Below are 22,549 nucleotides of genomic sequence, written 5' to 3'. Positions count from 1 at the left end.
TTTTCATAAAGATCATCCATTCATCTTCCCAGATAGTTGCGAATATCTGGTAATAACTGATATTTTTCAATATCCCCATCTCTGTGTTTGCTTATAGTGTTTAATAGCCTTCCATAGAGACCTCAGTTCTGCCTTCATGTGTAAATTAAGCATAAACCATAATCCATGACCTTCAGCCACGAACTACAGAGTTTAATACCAGATATTTTGGGTGAGGAATTTTTTAAAAAGATGCTTACAATATATGCCATTCTTATCTCTCCTGTTAATAAGTACAAGTACTAGGAAACAAAGAGGCCAGAATATATTGCTTCATTTCACAGAGACATCATTCATACAAATCTCTCTCTCTCGGAATGAGGCTTAAAATAAGACATTATTCTGCCTGCCTCATTCAGTCTGGATTCATGAACAGTTCAGGTTGTGGGGTGGTGGTTGCTTTTCGCTAGTAAATCACACTGTATGAGAAAACTCATATACTGATTTTAATTCCTATTACGTGGGGATTTCTTATGTTATGTCGGTTCAGTTCAGTTCAGTCGCTCAGTCCTGTCCGACTCTTCATGACCCCATGAATCCCAGCACGCCAGGCCTCCCTGTCCATCACCAACTCCTGGAGTTCACTTAGACTCATGTCCATCGAGTCAGTCATGCCATCCAGCCATCTCATCCTCTGTCGTCCCCTTCTCCTCTTGCCCCCAGTCCCTCCCAGCATCGGAGTCTTTCCCAAAGAGTCAACTCTTTGCATGAGGTGGCCAAAGTACTGGAGTTTCAGCTTTAGCATCATTCCTTCCAAAGAAATCCCAGGGCTGATCTCCTTCAGAATGGACTGGTTGGATCTCCTTGCAGTCCAAGGGACTCTCAGGAGTCTTCTCCAACACCACAGTTCAAAAGCATCAATTCTTCGGTGCTCAGCCTTCTTCATGGTCCAACTCTCACATCCATACATGACTACAGAAAAAGCCATAGCCTTGACTAGACGGACCTTTGTTGGCAAAGTAATGTCTCTGCTTTTGAATATGCTATCTAGGTTGTTCATAATTTTTCTTCCAAGGAGTAAGCGTCTTTTAATTTCATGGCTGCAGTCACCATCTGCAGTGATTTTGGAGCCCCCAAAAATAAAGTCTGATACTGTTTCCACTATTTCCCCATCTATTTCCCATGAAGTGATGGGAGCAGATGCCGTGATCTTCGTTTTCTGCGTGTCGAGCTTTAAGCCAACTTTTTCACTCTCCAGTTTCACTTTCATCAAGAGGCTTTTGAGTTCCTCTTCACTTTCTGCCATAAGGGTGGTGTCATCTGCATATCTGAGGTTACTGATATTATCCTGCAATCTTGATTCCAGCTTGTGTTTCTTCCAGTCCAGCATTTCTCATGATGTACTCTGCATAGAAATTAAATAAGCAGGGTGACAATATACAGCCTTGATGTACTCCTTTTCCTATTTGGAACCAGTCTGTTTTTCCATGTCCAGTTCTAACTGTTGCTTCCTGACCTGCATACAGATTTCTCAAGAGGCAGGTCAGGGGTTCTGGTGTTCCCATCTCTTTCAGAATTTTATACAGTTTATTGTGATCCATGCAGTCAAAGGCTTTGGCATAGTCAATAAAGCAGAAATAGATGTTTTTCTGGAACTCTCTTGCTTTTTCCATGATCCAGCAGATGTTGGCAATTTGATCTCTGGTTCCTCTGCCTTTTCTAAAACCAGCTTGAACATCTGGAAGTTCACGGTTCGTGTATTGCTGAAGCCTGGCTTGGAGAATTTTGAGCATTACTTTACTAGCATGTGAGATGAGTGCAATTGTGCGGTAGTTTGAGCATTCTTTGGCATTGCTTTCTTTGGGATTGGAATGAAAACTGACCTTTTCCAGTCCTGTGGCCACTGCTGAGTTTTCCAAATTTGCTGGCATATTCAGTGCAGCACTTTCACAGCATCATCTTTCAGGATTTGAAATAGCTCCTCTGGAATTCCATCACCTCCACTAGCTTTGTTCATAGTGATGCTTTCTAAGGCCCACTTGACTTCACATTCCAGGATGTCTGGCTCGAGGTCAGTGATCACACCGTCGTGATTATCTGGGTCATGAAGATATTTTCTGTACAGTTCTTCTATGTATTCTTGCCACCTCTTCTTAATATCTGCTGCTTCTGTTAGGTCCATACCATTTCTGTCCTTTATCGAGCCCATCTTTGCATGAAATGTCCCCTTGGTATCTCTAATTTTCTTGAAGAGATCTCTAGTCTTTCCCATTCTGTTGTTTTCCTCTATTTCTTTGCATTGATCGCTGAGGAAGGCTTGCTTATCTCTCCTTGCTGTTCTTTGGAACTCTACATTCAGATGCTTATATCTTTCCTTATCTCCTTTGCTTTTCACTTCTCTTCTTTTTACAGCTAAGTCATACAGTGACTCACTTAGTGGCTCAGTCACACACTTGAGAATGTAAGGAACAACACTTCTTGAAACAGGCAATATCGAAAACAATAGCAGTAATAGTAGAATCATAAGAAGTTAAGTCAAGAACTTCTATTAGGTGTAGCCCAGTGACATCTCCATGTCATCTGACTTAGTTTGCTAAATGACTATAGCTTGCTGTTGATATCCTGCTTGTAGATCCTGAGCATCTGATCTTTATTCAAAGACTGGTTATTGAGATAAGCTTTAGAAACAAACTCAGAATGTCCTTTTTAACAACTTAATTCAACCTCTTAGCAATGTAACATAACCACAAGGAACTATCTAAGGAGTGAGTCTTAGTAAATACAGACCTTAATTTAAAAAACTGGAACTTAATATTCAGTGAAACATAATAGATGCCATAGGCCTGACATCAGTTAGGTGGATTTTTCTTTTACAGCTCCCCAGTATACGTTGAGATTTCTGTATATGTCGGGAGACAGTCTTTTTATTTACCTGATAAGGCTGTTCAGAACCCAAGTGTCTCCAGTTTCTGGAGGGATGAGGCAGAGAGAAAAAAGGTATAATTTTACCCATAGGAGTAAATCACTAGATTGTTTTAAACGATCAGTAACTCGAGGAGAAGTGCTTCTTTATATCTGAAAATACAGAGTAAAAGTCAACAATATGTCAGACAAAAAGTCGTGAAAATTGTGGTCATATTTAGCAGTCTACTCCATCCCGTGCAATTGATCCCTTTGTTCTGCTGTCCTTGCCCAATGACCAAGGACATCAGTGAAAGCAATAGTCTCGAAGAGACTCATGAAGTTTTTGTGAACGTCTGTATGACCTGTCCAGCAAAGTGGGTGCCCTGATCACTGGAGATTGTGGAAAGCACCTTTTAACCATTTTTTTCTATTCTGAGATATTAATCCTGAAGCCAGGAAAGGCATTATCAAATAAAAATGAGGTTTGTCAGGGAGCCAGGAAAAGCCAAGTGGCCATCTTGGACCTCTCATAGCCCCAACTCTTTGGTTTATGGCCATTTTTAATCCATTTTAAATTCCCTGAAGACGTGTTAACTTTTGTAGAAGCAGAATGAGCTTTGTTCATATGTGCTGTAGTCTGTTCTCAAAAGCCACATTCCAAGAAAACATTGTTCTTTTAATCAGTGAGAGAAAACCAAATTCCAGTTTGGTAACAGCTTATATTCACTGTGAAACAATAGTTATTCACTTAGTCATAGTAACAATAAGACTTCAAAGGCAGTTTAATGTCTTAACAAACTTGTAGCATGCACAAAACTCTTCTTTCACTTGCAACACACCTGGTTACACTTTCTGTATTCATCACTTCATTTGTCCATTTAGAGGACAGCCACCTGTACGTTTAGACTTACTTTGCTTTCCCTTAATAGAATGGAATTCCATTCCTTATTACTTTTTATTAAAAACACACATCTTACTTTTCTTCAGAAACCATGACTTGTACTTTGCATCATCATTCTGTAGATTGGTAAGGATAAAGCACCCAAAGTTATATCATTTATAAAAGTATCTTCACAATGCCTCTGTTAATTAGATCAATAAACAAACATCAATATCATGTATCAGTTCAGTAATGATTATTTCCCAGATCACACAAGCCTCAAATTCATTTACTTTAATTTTCTTGAATTTAGAATTGTTTGATTTGTAAGCACTGACTTCTCTTTAGGCCAATTAATTAGAGCTCATTGAACCACTTAGCCTTTAGCAATTTTTTCCAAGGATGGAGACATACACCGAGACACACACATATCTGGACAGACAGAAACCTCACAGTTTTCCACCTGAAATTTAAAATGTCTCTTTGTCCCTTTTAATTTCTTGGCTTGAGTTCCAGCTCATGGCTGGAGTCCCAGATAGAGTGGGCTGTGTATCTCAAGGACATGATAAGAGTTAACTCAGGTTTTTCCCCAGGCATGTTTCTGTTTCTCAGGCAGGATCAGAGCTCCCCAAAAGAGTATTTTCACAAGTCAAACTTTTAGTAATTACATGTGCAAAAAGAACCAGTTTTGCAATTTCAAAAAGATTCCATTTTACCTAGTTTTCTCCGGAGTCTAAAGAATACACATGGCCATTCAGGGTTCAAAATGTCATTTCTCCTTCATGTAGTCATAGCTTCATAGCTAAGCTTTAAACCAGAGAGTGCTCAGATGGGCTCTGATGACAGGGGTAGACTGATCGATAAGATGTCCCAGCAGGTATTCTCTCTCTGGGCAGGTGAGGTCTTCTCTTAAAGCAAAGAAACCCCATATATAAGGGATTTTTAGGCCTTGAGGATCAAAATTATCCCAGTTTTTCAAGATATTATTCAAGGGGGGTGGTTCTGGACTGTTAGGCCCCATCTGTAAGAGAGAAAAAAGCAGTGCCCAGTGCCATGGCTTTTTTCTACCAGAGGTGTCTGCCCCTGCTCTAGACGGGGTTGGAGACTGATTTTCCACCTAAGCTTCCTTCCCTGGCCAGAGCTAACCTGTCTCTTACAGGTGAAGGTGTCCTACTCCCAACCCCCCTCGTTCTACCACCCAGGCATGGTGGAGATGCACCAGGGTTAGACCTGATGGCATCCCAGATTGATGTCCAGGTCCTCACCATTAAAACCTTGGTTTGATTTCCCTTTTATTCCGGCACCACCTGGGGTGGAACAGAGTAGTTTTCCGGATGCTTGCCGAGCCAAGACCACTAGGGGAAGCACCCAACTTCTGTGTACCTGTGCACATTCCTCATAACAGTATAAGTGGCAAGTCATAAAGGGATGAACAGAAAACCCAAGACATCCTCCTGAGAGTGGCCACACGAGTCTATTTAATAACAAAGGAGGCGATGGAGGGCCCGCCTGCGAGGAAAAACTAATCCTTCATATTCATGGAGTGCCAGCATCATCCTTTTTATTCCTGTCCAGCAGACTGTACAAAAAGAATACCTAAGGAGTTGAGACAAGAGCCACTGGAGGGCTTCGTCTGCTCTGCTAAGAGCTAGCGTTACTAAGGGAAGAAGCCCAATGCACTTTCAATCTGCCCAAATCTGGGGTGTCCCAATCTGTGTCCTCAGGAATCTCATGCTCACCAGCAATGCCTCAATCCATATAGTCCAGAGGCATAGCCATGACAAGAACTTGCCTGTGTGTCTGTGGGGTCAGGATGGTGATTTCCAGTCTGAGAGATGTCCCTGGAGCTAGAGCTCCAGCTAGCTCCCTAAAGTGCTCCTGTCTGCAGTGTCCTGTAAAACTTGGAGTGGGGGCCTTGCTAGAAAAGCACAATAACAGCATGGATTGCAAGTCCCTTGAAAGTCTACAATCCGGCACACAAGGTTAATAACTTTAATTCCCCAAGCAGATATGAAATGGTCAGAGGGACCAGGAAAAGCTGACTGGGGAAAAGAAATTCAGTCCACATGCTTCTGATTTAGTAAAGTAGCTGCTGCTGCTGCTGCTGCTGCTAAGTTGCTTCAGTTGTGTCTGACTCTGTTGAGTCAGACCCCAGAGTTGGCAGCCCACCAGGCTCCCCCGCCCCTGGGGTTCTCCAAGCAAGAGTACTGTAGTGGATTGCCCTTTCCTTCTCCAATGCAGGAAAGTGAAAAGGGAAAGTGAAGTCACTCAGTCGTGTCCAACTCTTAGCGACCCCATGGACTGCAGCCTACCAGGCTCCTCCGCCCATGGGATTTTCCAGGCAAGAGTACTGGAGTGGGGTGCCATTGCCTTCTCCGTAGTAAAGTAGAGACCACAGTAAAAGAGCAAAAGAGTCTCAACTCTGAGTGTTCTTATTTGTCTTGAAGATCTTGGACAAGCCCCCAAGATGATAACCTAGCAGTCAACGGTGACCGATGCCACTGGATTCATGGTGTCTAAGAAGAAGATATTACTCTGGGGCCAAAGACAGTCTCAGTCACTCAGAGCTTTGTGTATATTTTATTTAAAGTGAAGGTGACAGAAAAAGCTTCTGACACAGACATCAGAAGGGGCTCACTAATTTAAGTGGGGCCATATATACTTCTCAACTAGCCTCTGAGAATAGACAAAAAACATCTCAAGGATGTGAGCGTTTTGCCCAGACCCTTTCCTATAACATACATCCAAAGCTCAAAAAGAGGAATGTCCTTGAACCTGAGATACTGCTCCCTACAATGCCTACTTGTCTTAGGCAAAAGAATGTGAAAAAGAAAGCAAGCTTGCCTCCTCCTTAAAGGGGCTTTAGGCTTGGACTCTTTATCAACCTGCTGGGACAGGTAAGTATACAGTTAAACTCAGAAAACTCTAATGTTGTAATGGTGGTGAGTAAAGCATTTGTATAACATACCACTGATAACTCATATAAGTATATCACTTATAAATTCAGTATGAAGGTCAAAAGATAAAATATCAAAATAATGATAACTACAAAATGAAATAATGGAACCATGTTTGAAGAATTAGATGACAGTATGATACGAAGTCAACAAACAGAGAGACGCAATGAAGAGCTACAAATTATTTTTTTTAAAGGAAACTAACATAAATTCTGGATTTGAAAACTAAAATAATTGAAATGAAAAATTGATAGGTTCAACAGCACATTTGAGATGCTAGCAGAAATAATCCATAAACTTGAAGATGAATTCATAGAAATCAATGTAAAAATAAAGAGAAAAAAATGTTGAGGGAAAATGATCTAAGGCATCCATTCATTACACCATCAAGTATGGAAGGAGAGAGACTCTCAGAAAGCAGGGAGAGAACGGGGAGAGAGTAAAATCACTTGTAGATGGAATGGCTGACCGGCAGGTCAGAGCGAAACGGAGATGCAGCGCAGGGCTCTTAGGGCGCCCGGTGGCAGCAGACTCTGTCTAAGGCGATAGCGCCCTGAAAGCGCCCTATCTCATCTGATCTCGGAAGCTAAGCAGGGTCGGGCCTGGTTAGTACTTGGGTGGGAGACCGCCTGGGCATACCGGGTGCTGTAGGCTCTTTGCCTTCCCTCTCCTTTAGCCCCCGCCCCACGTCCCAACTCTTGGGCTCCCGCAGCCCCAGCCCCTCCTGGGGCTGGGTGGCCAGGGCACTGACTCCCGCTGCAGACCTGGGTTGCCTCCGCGCGGCCCGCGAGCCCCTCCGCATTTGGCTTCCAGGAAACCAGACGACCGTCCCGCGGGTCTCCGTCTGGGGCTCCCATGGCGTGCCTCAGGCAATCCCAGGGGGCTGCACCAGCTCCAGCCCCAGCCCCAGCCCCACCCCCACCCCACCCCACCGTCCCGCGGGTCTCCGTCTGGGGCTCCCTTGGCGTGCCTCAGGCAATCCCAGGGGGCTGCACCAGCTCCAGCCCCAGCCCCAGCCCCACCCCCACCCCACCCCACCCCCATCCTCGCAGGCGAACGCCCGAGCTCGCGCGCACCCGCGCGCACACACAGATATATGTGCACAGACGGTGCATGTATCTTGTTCAGTTATAATTTTGGTGGATATATGCCTGGGAGTGGGACTGCTGAATATGGTACTTCTAGTTTTAGTTCCTTTAGGAACCTCCATACTCTTTTCCATAGTGGCTCTACCAACTCACATTCCTACTAACGGTGGAGGCGAGTTCCCTTTTCTCCACATCCTCTCCAGCATTTGTTATCTACAGACTTTTCCATGAGGACCATTCTGACTAATGTGAAGTGGAACCTCGTTGTAGTTTGGAGTTGAGTCTGTCCAATCATGAGTGATGTGGAGCAAGATGACCTTTTTAAAATGCAGATGCAATTCTATCACCTCCCTGCTCCAACTGCTCTTGTATTTTCCCATCATAGTGAAGATATGACCAAATCCCTTCATTGCTTGGTCCCCCCTTTCTTCTCTGATTTCTTTTCACTGGAATGCCCTCTGCACTCTTTTGGTTCCATCCCATAGGGCATTTTTCATTTCTTGAATGTACTAAGGTTCCCTTGTCATGTAGCCTTCCAAGATGCTATTTTACCTGCCTGAAATTCTTCCTGCATCTCAACCCTGGTTGACATTGGTTCAACCTATGGATCTCAACTCAATTATTAGTCTGAAAAGCCTTCTCTGACACCCAGTTTTTGGTGAGGGAAGAGGCCCCTATAGAAGTTCTCAAAGTATCTGCCTGTTATTTATCATTAGTCAGTGAAAGAAGGAACTGTGTTTCTTCTTCTCTCAGCATTCTATTTCCAGAAACATATTGCATGCCTACTAGCTCATAGTAGGTGCTCAATATTTATTCAGTGTGCGAAAGACAGAAAAGTTCTGGGAAGCCTCAACTTTTCACTTGGCTCAGCACTTTTGATCTCTTTGTATCTTTGTCAATTCAGTTCTTTTCTTTCTTCTGTTGATGTGCACACTATATTCAAGGGACGATCTAAGGCATGAAGACATATCAATAAATATAGGTTCTTGCTTTCCAGGAACTCATACATCAGATTTCTATAATTCAGGGTTTTTTTTAATTAATGCTCTAGAACAATGTGAACTTTTAGTATTATCCATTTTCATTTCAAAGAAAGATCATTTTACTTACATAGCAAAGGTGGAGACCTTCCAACTTTCAGTCCAATACTTATAACTTTACCATTTCAGGCAAGTCTTTTGGTTCCTTCTGGAGGTGTGCAGCTCTTCCAGAAATGTTAAGATCTTCCATAGTCCTCATGGAGTGGATTCCAGCAATATGCATTGTTAACCAGCATCACTGGTGATTCTGTTGCTACAGACTCAATGCAGTGGGCAGGGCCTGGACTGCCCACTGGGTCTGATGTGGAATGGAAAGAAGGGCTTACCCCCTCCACTGTTTCTAGCCCTGTGACTAGAAACGGTCCCCAAACAAAAATCAGACAAACAAGATTATCCCAGATCGTAGTCCATGAGATGAAGGAACTAAGCAGCTGGTTGAGATGGAGCCAAGGGGAAAGGTTGCTCTTTTTTTCTCCACCTCTACTCCTTTCTTCCTTGATGCCTTAGTGATTCATCGTGGAGATTTGAAATAAAGTTCACAAGAGTCATATTTGTTGAATAAAGATTTTGCATTGAACCAACTCTAAAAAATGAAGAAAGTTTCACCTGCCACATGTTTCTTTTAAAAAGTCAATTGCTTTTCAACTCTGGGGTTTCTCCATTGCCTTGTTCAAGTAGCCTTAATCATAAAAATAAAATAAAACTAAATAAAGATTCAAATATACCAACAAAGGAAAGCTGCTGTTTCTTAAATCATCTTTCCACTTAGTAGAACACTAGCTCTTTTCTTTGTATTTTGACTAGGCAATTAGTTGTATTGTGGCTCAGATGGGAAGGCATCCACCTGCAGGAGACTCAGGTTTGATCCCTGGGTCGGGAAGATCCCCTGGAGAAAGAAATGGCAAACCACTCCAGTATTCTTGACTGGGAAATGCCACGGACAGAGGAGCCTAACTGGCCACAGTCCATGGGTAGCATAAAAGTTGGGCACAACTGAGCAACTAAGAACAGAAGTATTTCCAAGGACCACATTCAAGAGATTTGGAACTCTTGCTTGACTTCCTCATGTTGACCATGTTGACTAGGCAGCAGATAGCAGCTGATTCTTCTGTACAATTAACAAAGAATGTGTCATTCTGTTCTATACTTTTCTGTACTGTAGGAAGAGACTGTGCAGAGCAGATGTCTGGACTTGTACAGGACTTTTGGTCCTTTAGAGGATTACAGTTGCACCATCAATGCTTGCCAGGGGTGGCAGGAAGGCGGCCCTGAAAGTTTGAGTCCAGACATGTCCAGTGTTTTAGGATGTATCAGATGAGTAAGAATGCATTTACCCTTCACTATGTCTCCATAGAAAGTTGCTTTGGGTTTGGAGGTACACACACACACACACACACACACACACCCTGCCGCCGAGACAGGTCAAGAGCTAGAAACCACAGGTAAGGGAGACGGAGAAAGAGGGAGAGAGAGACAGCAAGAGGACACGCAAGCTTCCCAACCCCCGGCCTCCACACCCTCCCCCCTCCACTCTGGGTATTCACTGGGCCCCAAGTCGACCCGACCTCACCCTCACCCACCGACACACTCACACACACTCTCACACACTCACCCTCTGGCCTGGGGATGGGGGCTGGGTATCGCCTTAGGTAGCCAGGCCGAAGGGGACCTTTGAGACCTCGGCTTCAAGGAAGTCTTGGGGTCCCCACGGGTGACCGCCAGCCCCAGGGCACCGCGTCCAGCCGGGCCCGGCCCAAAGCCGACGCCCCCTCCCTAGGGGAAGCTGCTTCTTCCGCGTGACCTTCCTCTGAGGTGCGTCACGGGCTGTGCCAGTGTGTCTGTCTCAGATCCGATGCCATCCTCTCTCCCCTGTCTCCTGTTTGCTGTCTCTCTGTCACTCGCTCTGTGTCTCCCTCTGTCTCTGGCTCCGTGTGTGTGTGTGTGTGTGTGCGCGCACGCGCACGCGTCTGTCTGTCTGTCTATCTGTATCTCCCTCTCACAGTCCTGGAGTCTATCTCTGAACTTTCATCTCTTTCTGCCTCTGTCTCTCCTGACACCCGGCGGCCCGTCCGTTCCTCTGGCCCCGGCCTCTCACAGGTGCTATGGCTCTGGCTGATGAGGTTGCGACGGCGGGCTGTCAACTGTCTGTGTGTCTGTCCGTGTGCCTGCCTGTCGCTCGTCTGCTCTCGCAGGAAGGTTGTGTGCTTGTCCGGCGGCATGGGGGAAAGGTGGGGGCCTCAGTAGGGCGAAGGGGCGGGGCTGAGGCACTCGGGTGGACCGCGCCTCCGTGGCTCCCGGTGGGTTTGGGCACCGGGCAGGTGTCGGGCAGGATGGGCGCTCAGGGCCCTGGCTGGGTTGCGCCTAGGCCCACAGGAGGCTCAGAGGCCCGAGGGCCGCGGGGGTTGGGCGGCGGCAGGGCCGAAAGCCAGAAACCTCTGGGCCGCGTGGCCCTGGGCAGCGAACGGGATCGAGGGAGGCCCGGCTCGCCGAGCGCGGCCGGGCCTCGAGAGGCCCGGGATGGAGGGCGCCAAGACCTCCGCGCCCCTCAGCCCACCCCCCAGGCCCCGTGCGCACGCACGCCTGGCATGCCGCTGGGGGTCCCGGAAGCCCTCCGGGCTGCCGAACCTGGCCAGGCGTTTGCTGGCCGCGGGGTGGCAGTGTTCGGGGGCGTGGCGCCATTGGCCGGCGGAGTCTGGTCGCGGGTCGTTCGGCTCAAGTATAGCGCGCGCCCCCACGGTGAGGTGCGGCTTGCTGGGCTGACAGGCAGGTCAGAGCGAAAGGGAGGCACAGTGCAGGGCTCTTAGGGCGCCCGGCGGCAGCCGCCTCCTTCTAAGGCCATACCACCCTGAACGCGCCTGATCTCATCTGATCTCGAGGGCTCACATTTGATGGTGGTCTTGTCATCTCCTACCTCTTTCTCGTAAAGCTGGCAGCTGAGGGAATGAGGTAAGTGTAAAATTGAATAACAATAGACTGTGTGGAATCTGTGAATGTGGAGCTCTGTGAATCCGTAGGTCTAAGGAGAGACTGGCAGCTGCCGACGTGGAGTATCTGTCCCCATGACCACGTTTACGTCATCAAATGTGCCATTGACCGCCCTCCCCCCACCCCGGGTGGCAGGGACCCCCACGTGGCAGCCCCCAGGCTCGCTCTCTCTGGCTCATCCACCCTCTAGAAGTTTCCCCAGACCCTCAGTAGGAGTGGGCACTGCTACGGGTGTGCGTTGTGTGTCCTCGTGCCCCATGTGACGTTGCACGACTAACCGCACTCTGTGTTTGCACCCTTCCTCCCGCGCTCATGGGACCAGGCAGCGTGGCGGGAATGCAGGGGCTGGATTCTGCTACAGTCAGGACTTGCTCCTGATGTGCTTTGGGGTGAGTACAGGCCGGCCTGGTCCTGCGGGGGCATGGAGCCCACGCCCCAGGGAGTGGAGGGTCAGTGGGTCTCTGGAGGTTAGCCTGGGAGAACCCTCACACCAGAGAACGTGACCTTGGCGCCCCACTGCCGCCGGAGTGGTCAGAGCATGGCCAAGGCCCCTCGCATAGGGACGCATGGGTATCCCTCCCACAGCGGCAGTGCTGCCAGCCATGCCCTGCGTGCACGTTCTCGGAGGGAACAGGGCCCAGAGCGTCAGGGTTCACGAGGCTGCCCTGCCCTGGGCCTCTCCGTACGGAGGCCAGCGTTTCACACGGAGGTGCACCGGCATCTGGGGCTCGGCTGCTGCTAAGGGGCCACCCTCCCTTGCAGGCGCTGCTCTGGGTAGGCCTCTGGTGGGTCTGGCCCTGGGGCCCAGCCCTGCTCGAGCAACTCTGAGGGCAGGAGGCTGTCTGCTCTGTCCTGTTCACATCTCAGCTAGAAAGCTGGATTGGGCTTTTGAGGTGTTTTTACCAGCAGCTTTTAGCTATATGTCAGAATAAAGTCAGCCACAGAGTTCTCTCCTTGATCTGCTTGGCCCTCCATGTTTCTCTGAATTCTCAAAGCAGCTGAAGCCCCAAATGGGGTGGGGGGGTGGGGGTGTCAGGAGGGGCAGGGGCTGGGGCACCAGCTGCCAACCCAGGACTGACTTTTCTGTGTGTGTTTCCAGTTTACCTGCACGAATTCTCCAGATGTTTATACAGCATCCAGTATACAACAAAGACTACATTTTGAACTCGATGGAATCTTTACTCTGTTAATACTTGTTACATGGACCCGAAGATATTACAGGGTTTTTAATTAGTGAAAAATTCATGAATACCATAGAGAAAATATTTTAGAATTGAATGTTTCTGATATTTATGTAAACTTATGACTTCATTTATATAATTCCTTCCTTTTTCTTGTATATTCAGGCTATGAATATCCTTTCAGATCAATTTCATGTTCTGATACCTGATTTCAGTCTTTCAAATGAATGTACTGTAGTGCTTGTCTGTATAAATCCTATGAACAAACACAGGGCTTTTGTAAATGATGCATTTATTGTAATTATTCTTGTTTAATTTTTCAATGTTAAGCCATGAGAGAAGGGGTTTTCCTGCGATTGTAAAATCATCATGACACGGTGTGCTTTATTATCCTTCCAGAATGTAACCAAGCTCTCCAACAATCACTCTGAAATAAGCAAACTTAATTTCAACCAATTGTTGTTGGATGTTAACGACTGGCCTAAACTGTACTTTTTCTAGCAAGAAATGCTTTTTGTCCACAGCGTGAAGTGATTTAAAAGTACTGGGTGTTAAATGTGAGCTTCTAATGAAATTTGGGCTGAAAGGATGCCTAGAAGAAGACTGAAAATCTCTCCTGTAACCCTGTCTCTGTGGACCTGGATCCCTCCTCTCTGGTGAGACTCTTTGGGGACCAATCTCGATGCCCTGCACCCGCTACAGAGCCATCGAGCTGGACAGTGAAGGTGCCACTTCCCAGACAGACAGGGTAGTGTAGCTCTGACAAAGGCCTTATTTTTATGGAAATCATCTTTTTACATGATTGTAAACATGTTTAAAGAATGGACCTAGGCGTACATTTTTAGATTGTGATGACATAGCCATTCTGGATTGTATAAGTAGCAAATGTAATTTTTACTTTTTCAGCGGCACATTAAAAAAGCCAGCAAGAGATGCGTTCAGGTCACAGTGTGATATTTATTATGCAGCTGGTATCTTGGTAGACAGAGACAGCATGTTTCTTTACATGTGGGTTCCGCCTTTAATTTACTTGTACAATTCATTGTTATCATTCTATTTTCCTATTAATCTTTTGTGAACTTCCCGAATATGTGACAAAGTATGTACAGTCTACTTTTGAACTATTTTTATCACAGTATTATTTATTGCTTTCTTTCAATAAAGTACTGAAGCAAAATTTCCCAGGGCCAATAAAGAGTGCCGAGGGTAAGCTGTACTCTCACTGAGAACAGACCAGAGCTGGTAATGGGAGCCCGTGTCATCACACGGACATTCTGTTAAGAGAAATGGACGGATGCAATGGAAAGGCCAGAAGGCGGAAGCATAGGTGTCCCTAGAGGACGACCGACGGTGTGTTCATGCCCTTGGCTCCGGAGACAAGAGGCTCCATCACTTCAGCATCTGCGGGGACAGGGCCCCTCTGCTGCTGAGGCGTGGGCAGCGGGCCGAGGGTGGGAACAAAGTTCAGGTGTTGAGGCTCGCCATCGGTCACAGCGTGGGGTGTCCGAGGGCAACCTTGACGGGGATCCAAATGATGCACCCTAGTCCAGCATCAGGTCCTCCCCCAGCATCAGACCCTAGTCCAGCATCAGACCCCAGTCCAGCGTCACGGCCCTAGGCCAGCATCAGGCCCTCCCCGACGCTCAAACCCTCCCCCCACCTCCGACCCTTCCCCAGTATCAGGCCCCCCACCTCCAGTATGAGGTGTGGCAGCCCTACTTGTCTGATACTCCTGAGCACACTCAGGCAGCCCCAGAGAAGCAGGACAATAGCTCTGGCAGGAGGTGCATCTTTAGGAATCACCTGCGGAGCAGCAGCAGCTGGGCTTTGTTTCAGGTCAAGGAGAGACAAAGAAAAGGCACTTGTGCAGGAGGCAGTGGAGGCTGTGGGCACGTTCCCCCAGCTCTGCTTCCTCCCCGTAGGGGCTTTGCTCTCCTGCTCTCTCACAGGCCCCAGGGTGGTGTCCTTCCAGATTCACGGTCTCCTTGATATCTCAAGCCCAAGTCCTGAGTTGTGTCCCAGTCCGGTGTGGCAGAGGGCTGGGAACACCCAAGCTCAAGGGCTGAAAGGATTCCAGGGGGACAGCTGGGCCCCAGCAAGTGGCAGGGCAGGGGATGAGGGTGGCCGCCTACAGAGGGTGCCGGAGCAGCACTGGAAGGAGAGCAGTGATGCCTTAGCTCACTCGGGGATGCTGCCCGGCCTGGCACTCAGAGATGTTACTGCCAGCAGCTCTGGGGATACAGGAAGCCTGGTGAGTGACACCACGCCACCGAGGCCGTGTGGTGGGCACTGCTGACCATGTCCTCGGTTTTCATTCTGGTTCCAACTGTCCCTCCAAGGGCTGATGGGCTCCTCTTCCGAACGGCACAGACATTTTCTTTCTGTGGGTGAACGCATCCCTTGTTTCTGTTGGCGCTGTTGTTGCTCATCGTGTGTTTTCCTCTTTACAACCTGTGCTTGCTGCTCTTCCAGTTTAACTTAGGAGCAGCCCTCATTTTCTGCATTTCTAGTTGTCAGCATTCACTGGGGCTTTCCAGGTGGCGCTAGGGGTAAAGATCCTGCCTGCCAATGCAATAGATAATGCGAGATGTGGGTTCGATCCCTGGGTTGAGAAGATGCCCTGGAAGAGAGCATGGCAACCCACTCCAGTCTTCTTGCCTGGAGAATCCCATGGACAGAGGAGCTAGTGGGCTACAGTTCCTGGGGTCGCAGAGTCAGACACGACTGAAACAGGTTAGCACACACTCAGGTTTTAGTTCAGTCACTCAGTTGTGTCCGACTCTTGTCACTCCTTGGATTGCAGCACTCCAGGCTTTCCTGTCCTTCACTATCTCCTGGAGTTTGCTCCAACTCATGTCCATTGAATCATCATGCCATAGAGCCATCTCATTCCTGTTTCATCCACGAGAGAGGTGGCTGGGGCTCGGCAAAGTGTCTGGTCCCACTGGGTGGGTGTGAACCTGCCCTAACCGCTCCCTAACCAGGTGACTGTCACTTTGTCCTCTGTAAATCGGGAGGGGGCAGCACCTGCTTGGTAAGGGGCACACACAGCATCTGGTACATAATCAATGCACCATCCATCTCAGCATTGTATTTACTACTAATAGGGATAGCATTTAATAATCTGCTCCTTTTTCTCTCTTGTCACTAAACTGTGCTCCAGACCACATCTGCTTTACTTACCCCTGTAAATCCCACACCCAGCACAAACGAGACTCAACACATTTGTGGCTGAAGAGGCAGGAACATGCGCTGTCCTCAAGGAGAGGAAGCTGAGTGATATGGGGGCCTGATGATAACCCTGTGTGATGAGGGGACCCCAGGAGGACCTGTGTGGCTGTGGGGTGGGGTGGGGGGCATGAGCAGAACCCCTGATGAGCTCCTGGGGATGGGGAAGGTGGCAGGAAGGAGGGCGGGCTGTTCCTTGTGGGGTGTCCACAGATTGTACTTCACCCCTCACTGAGGAGCACTTAGGCCGTTTCCAAACACATGTCACTGTTAGGATGAAACAATCATCGCCCAGCTCCTACTCAATCAATTTCGTAGAATATGTTTCTAGCACTGGAGTACAATCATCTGCTTTATTCATTCCATGCTCCATTCATCCACCCAGCCAGCGAGCCATCTGTTCATCCATCCACCACTCACTAATCAATCCATCCATCCACTCTTAATTCATCCATCCATCCAACCATCCGCTCATTAACTCAGCCAGTCATCTCAGACCCATTGAGAAGACAGACGCCTCCTCCACTCCTGCTCCCAGGAGGACCCCCAGCGTGATTGACAGGAGCCTCGTGGGGACGACAGGGGAGACACAGAAGGGAGATGCCTGCAGGCCCTCCTCCCTCTGAACGGTGAAGCACCCACCTGGTCCTAACGCCTCCTTGCTGGGGTGTTCAGGCCGGCCCTTTTCCTTCTTGCGAAACAAGCGGCTGATGGAGGACTTGATGCCCTTCTTCTTTGGGGCTTTGTGCAGCGAGCCCTGGCTGCTGGTGCTGCTGCTGGGGTTATTCCCGGGGCTGTCCTGAGAGCCTGTGGAGCTTCGGGGAGAGAAAACGACCTTTAACTGGCACCCCTGTGCAAACACACACCCCTCCATAAGAGCTACTGATAGAAACGGGCACCCAGAAACACCCGTGCCTCAACCTCGCAGCTGACAGTTGGAGTCTCCTTCACCAACCAGACTCCACACGAGCAATGCAGGCCCCCGGTGTCAGACAACCGCACCGGGAAGCTGAGATTCTCTGCCTCGAGCTCTCCCGAGAGGAGGGCTTGACTTCAGGACAGCTGGTGCAGAGGGCGCTCTGACCCTCCCTTAGCGTCGCTGCTCAGCAGGTGACGACGCTCCAGGAGAAGACGAGCTCCCCTGCTCTGGGTAGTTCCCCCCACCTCCCACAGGGTAACCGTCCCCGGCCGTGGCAGGAGAGCGACGGTCACCGTGCAGGGCTGCTGGTCGGGTGACCACACGTGCCCCCCATCGAGTGCTGCCTGGCTCAGGACGGGAGCTTAGCAAGCGGTGGTCTGAATGAGGACAGTGTCAGTCACAGGAGGGGACAGGGTCTCCTGAGAGGAGACCCCTGCAGAAAAGGGAGGGACCCTCAAGAGCGAACCCGAGAGGCATGGGGCCGTCACCGTCAGGAACGTGCCCTCTACCCAGAGCAGGAAGAAAGCTCCCACAGGAGTCAATCTGTAGAGATGGACATTTTCTAAAATCACTGAGGTCACTGAGCTCTTCTTCCCCAGCACCTGAAGTTCACCACTAAACACAGGCACCGAACTCAGTGGTATTCCTTTAAAATCATCCTTACAACTCTTTCAAGACAAGAGGTGCAGGGCTCCTGAAACTGACGATGCACACACAGGTCACTTACTTGTGGGCGTCCCTGAGGTCCTCATGGGTGGCTGTGCGCAGCGCCCCCGTGCGCAGGTGGCCCATCCGAAGCGACCGTGGCCAGGCGAGGGTCGAGGTTTCACATTTGATGGCGGTCTTGTCATCTCCTACCTCTTCCCGTATAGCTGGCAGCTGAGGGAGTGAGGTAAGTGTCAAATTGGCTAACAATAGACTGTTCTGAAAAAGGCAATCACACAGGCTTTACATTATAACCAGAAACTTATTTGAAGATCTATTAGCTATGCTTTCCCCCAAGTACAAAAAAAACCCTTTTTATAGCTTAATGCCATCTTAAAGGACTGTCTTGTTCAAAAAAAGCGAGGCTATGGGGCAACGAGAGCATCTGACTGAGTGCAGAGACCCCGGACGGGAGCCTCCCTGCAGCCGGCCTCGGCCCTCCCTGGAATCCAGCGACCAGATGGCCCTGCGGGGCAGGACAGCAGAGCGATGCTGGCACCCTGAATCCTGCATGGCATGAACTGCCCTGATGAAAGGACTGTGCTCATCGCCAGATGCTGCTCGGAAGCACCACAGCTAGAGTACAAAACCTCTCAGCAAAGCCGTCCAGACCTTTCTGTTTGAAGGAGAAAAAGACACAGCTTGTGCCACCATCCAAGATCATTTGTAGTGATGATGCAGGTTACTGGAACCCATGACAACAAGAGAAACACAGAAAAGGTACCTAACCCCTCCGCGTGAACACCATGTGCCTGGATCGTATTTCTCGGTAACATCCAGACTGGGGACTACCCACTGAAGTACTTACACGCAGCTCGAGTGTCATTCGCTCACAGTGGTTTCCATAAGGCACCCCCAGGTCTTCACTAAGAGATGATCTTGTATCACCCTAGAGTGGTGGGAAGTTCAAAAGGGAGGAGACATATGGGTACCTATGGCTGATTCATGTTGAGGTTTGACAGAAAAGAAAATTCTGTAAAGCAATTATCTTTCAGTTAAAAAATAAACTAATTTAAAAAAAAAAAAGAAGAAGAAGAAGAAGATGATCTCTCTTGGACTCCCAGCGTTTCCGCTGGTCCTGGGTGTGAGGAAAGGAAAGACAGTGTGGGAACAGATTAACCCTGCAGGGTCCAAACAGGTCTCACTGATACATTTCGGTGTGTGGTTAAACCAGGGGAGGTTTTAGGAAACATGCATGGCATGTATTGTTATAAACAATGAGTGCGTTGTTTTGACCAACTAACCTGTGCTTTTTTGGTGGGATTCTGTAAAGAATACTGATCCCGTGCAGCCCCACAGGAGCTTGGTGACAACAAAGTAACTTAGTGCAAAATACAGCTGTACTCATTTAAGGGCAGCTGGATAAACTGGGCTCCCTCCCCTGAGCTCTAACAAGAACCCTCAGACAACAGAAGGCTACAAAGGCTAGAAATTTTCCACATGGAACTGAACACGGATCGATCTCAAATTCAAGTTAAAATAAGCATTTATAAAAATCAGAAAATAACAACGAACAGAGCAGGGAAGTGACACGCCTGGGTTGACTATGGACTCAGTGGAGACAAACACCTGCCTCAGAGTCAGGGCCCAGGCCAGCCCCTTCCCCCGGGCCTCCTCCTGAGGAAGGCCTCTGGGTCTGCGCCTGGCTGCCCTCCCCCAGGATGGGAGCTGCCCCACTGGTGCCACATGTGGCTAGGAAGGGCAGTGCCGTGTCCTCGCTGAACAGGAGGGCAAAGCAGGCCACAGAGCAGGCGAGCAGCACACCCAGGTCACCAACCCCAGGGGGACGGCGCTGCTCTGCTGTGCTCAGCAGAAGGTCTCATGTGCACTGAGCTGCCTGAACTGGAGCACGGCCACCCCAGTCCTGCGGGAAGGCCCAGGAGTGCTCGGTCAGCAGGCTGGGAGCAGGAGAGGGACAAGGAAGGCCAGCCCTTGGGGCACTGGACTCCAACAACAGGGGCTCATCCAAGTGACCCGAGGGGAGAGGCAGAGAGCTCCCTCTTGATGCTCCCTCTATCAGGGATGCCGTGATGGACACGAGAGCCTCTGGAGGAAAGCGGGCTGGACAGCACCATGGTTAAGTGTCCAGGCTCTGATCAGACCAGTCCACACCACGCTGCTGGGTGTGAGAGCCTGGGCAGTGTGCCCGGCCTCGCTAAGCCTCAGTGTCTATGTCTGCTGAATGGGGATAGCAGCAGCCTGGACCTCACCTGGGGATGAGATGACAGACTTGGAAAGCACGTGCCCGGCACACAGAGTCTACTGCACACTGCTACCCACCATCATTAAATTGGCTTCCCGCAAATCTAACATCTATGGCTCTGATTCAGTCATTTCTTACATGAAAACACTAAGCGGAAATTCCATGGTGGTCCAAAGGTTAAGACTTGGCACTTTCACTGCCGGGACACTGGTCTGATCCCTGCTTGGGGAACTAAGATCCCATAAGCTGTGCAGCATGGCCAAAAACATAAGTATAGAAACTTTTAAAAATAATAAATAATACTATGTCTATTATAAACAAGCATGAGATGATCAGAAGGCAAACAAGTGGGAGAAAGGCAAACTGTTACAACTGTCCCAACGAATGACCTATTTCCAACAGAACCATCAGCACATTTTAAGTGGTGGGTGAGTTTCATTACTTCCATTAAAACATCAATTATTCACCAAGACATAACCATACAGTGTTCATTCACGTTAAACGATAAGGACTCTTCAATACTTCACAGAGAAACAAAGGCCTGCTAAATTAGTAAACAGTCTACCTTTCGACGCTGCTTCCTTAAATCACTAGGCTGATAGATGCATGCAAAGAAATGAAGAGAAACCAGATTCTTTGCGACTTTGAAGCTAAAATTTCAAGAATCTGTAGAGGCAAATACAGTAAAGCAAAAATGATGGCAAACATGTAAGTGACATGAAGATTTACAGAACATGTGACTGGAAACAGAACATTTTTTTTGACCACAGAAGTTAAATAAGCTATTCGAGATTTACTAGAGAAACACTATAAATTATTACTCAAGAAGATACCATTCTATTACAACATCATGATTTATTAAAGCATAGCATTCTGTACAACAAAGGGCCTTAACAGGTGTCTATTCTCAGCCAAATTTCTCTATAAGTTAGTTTATCTTAATCAAAAACATGTTATACTTTAAATTAGTAATTTAACTGATGAGGAAGTTACCATAATATCTATTTTAACACTGAACAAATCTAACCACCTTTTGGACATTAATGTAAAATCCTGACACAGAATTTGATTTAAAACTTCTCACAATAAATTCATTAAAGCAAGTTCCCTGTGAAAATATGTAAGAATGAAAGCTAGCATAATAGCAGGTGCAGTCTTTACATTTTATTAACCATAGAAGATACTTTCTTAACGAGTCTAATAGAGACATTAACTGTGCAAAAGCTGATGAGATTTACAGTCTTAAATACAAGCACCAACACAGAAAGGATATTGTGTCAGTTCAGTTCAGTTGCTCAGTCATGTCTGACTCTTTGTGACCCCATGAATCGCAGCATGCCAGGACCCCCTGTCCATCACCAACTCTTGGAGTTCACCCAAACTCATGTCCATTGAGTTGGTGATGCCATCCAGCCATCTCATCCTCTGTCCTCCCCTTCTCCTCCTTCCCCCAATTCCTCCCAGCATGAGTCTTTTCCAATGTGTCAACTCTTCACTTGAGGTGGCCAAAGTGCTGGAGTTTCAGCTTTAGCATCAGTCCTTCCAATGAACACCCAGGACTGATCTCCTTTAGAATGGACTGGTTGGACCTCCTTGCAGTCCAAGGGACTCACTCTCAAGAGTCTTCTCCAACACCACAGCTCAAAAGCATCAATTCTTTGATGCTCAGCTTTCTTCACAGTCCAACTTTCATATCCATACATGACAACTGGAAAAACCATAGCCTTGACTAGATGGACGTTTGTTGGCAAAGTAATGTCTCTGCTTTTGAATACGCTATCTATGTTGGTCATAACTTTGCTTCCAATGAGTAAGCGCCTTTTAATTTCATGGCTGCAGTCACCATCTGCAGTGATTTTGGAGCCCCCCAAAAATAAAGTCTGACACTGTTTCCCCATCTATTTCCTATGAAGTGATGGGACCAGATACCATGATCTTAGTTTTCTGAATGGTGAGCTTTAAGCCAACTTTTTCACTCTCCTCTTTCACTTTCATCAAGAGGCTTTCTAGTTCCTCTCACTTTCTGCCTTAAGGGTGATGTCATCTGCATATCTAAAAGTCCATTAATTCTACACTTAAAAGGATCATTTCTTCATGTAAGCACAATCTCATTTATGAATTACACATGATATGTAGTTTAGGATCCATCTACATATATTATGCTTATAACTGCGTGCTGCTGCTGCTAAGTCCCTTCAGTCGTGTCCGACTCTGTGCAACCCCATGGACTGCAGCCTACCAGGTTCCTCTGTCCATGGGATTTTCCAGGCAAGAGTACTGGAGTGGGTTGCCACTGCCTTCTCCTGTAACTGCACAGTGATACACCAATTCAACTTACTGCTACGGGGGAAAAACACCATTTAATGACACATGAAGACAAAGCACAAACCCGACTAAGGGGACACACGCTGTGGACCACAGAACGGCTATGACCAGAGCAAGTGAGGGGACGGGGGACGGGAGATGGTTGGGTAAACTAC

General features: G+C 47.9%; 2 protein-coding genes and 1 pseudogene across 2 annotated transcripts; 2 read left to right on the top strand and 1 right to left on the bottom strand.

The window, feature by feature from the left end:
* Window positions 1–7,255: 7,255 nt before the first annotated feature.
* LOC147343377 (5S ribosomal RNA) lies at window positions 7,256–7,374 on the top strand (annotated as a pseudogene).
* Window positions 7,375–10,908: 3,534 nt separating this feature from the next.
* On the top strand, window positions 10,909–11,775 carry LOC147343376 (uncharacterized). Its single transcript, XM_086379849.1, has one exon. It carries the CDS (start codon window positions 10,951–10,953, stop codon window positions 11,650–11,652), a length of 702 nt encoding a protein of 233 aa, XP_086235975.1. The 5' UTR covers window positions 10,909–10,950; the 3' UTR covers window positions 11,653–11,775.
* A 2,179-nt stretch (window positions 11,776–13,954) lies between these two features.
* Window positions 13,955–18,109, bottom strand: LOC147343375 (liprin-alpha-1-like; the record flags this gene model as incomplete). Its single annotated transcript, XM_086379850.1, has 3 exons — window positions 13,955–15,576; window positions 16,885–17,057; window positions 17,889–18,109. Coding segments are annotated over 3 exons (450 nt in total), but the record flags the coding sequence as incomplete, so codon positions are not given.
* Between the last annotated feature and the right edge of the window lie 4,440 nt (window positions 18,110–22,549).

This window comes from Bos grunniens, chromosome 27 (genome assembly GCF_055505025.1).
Source record: "Bos grunniens cultivar Pamir isolate PY7600 chromosome 27, Bosgru_T2T1.0, whole genome shotgun sequence".
In the NCBI taxonomy this organism is placed as follows: Eukaryota; Metazoa; Chordata; class Mammalia; order Artiodactyla; family Bovidae; genus Bos; species Bos grunniens.
The sequence above is the reverse complement of the archived record's forward strand: the minus strand, read 5'-3'. Positions and strand labels throughout refer to the sequence as shown.

Bases quoted from the DNA above. Each gene is read 5' to 3' on its own strand.
- LOC147343376 (XM_086379849.1), top strand. From the start codon at position 10,951: ATGGCTCTGGCTGATGAGGTTGCGACGGCGGGCTGTCAACTGTCTGTG.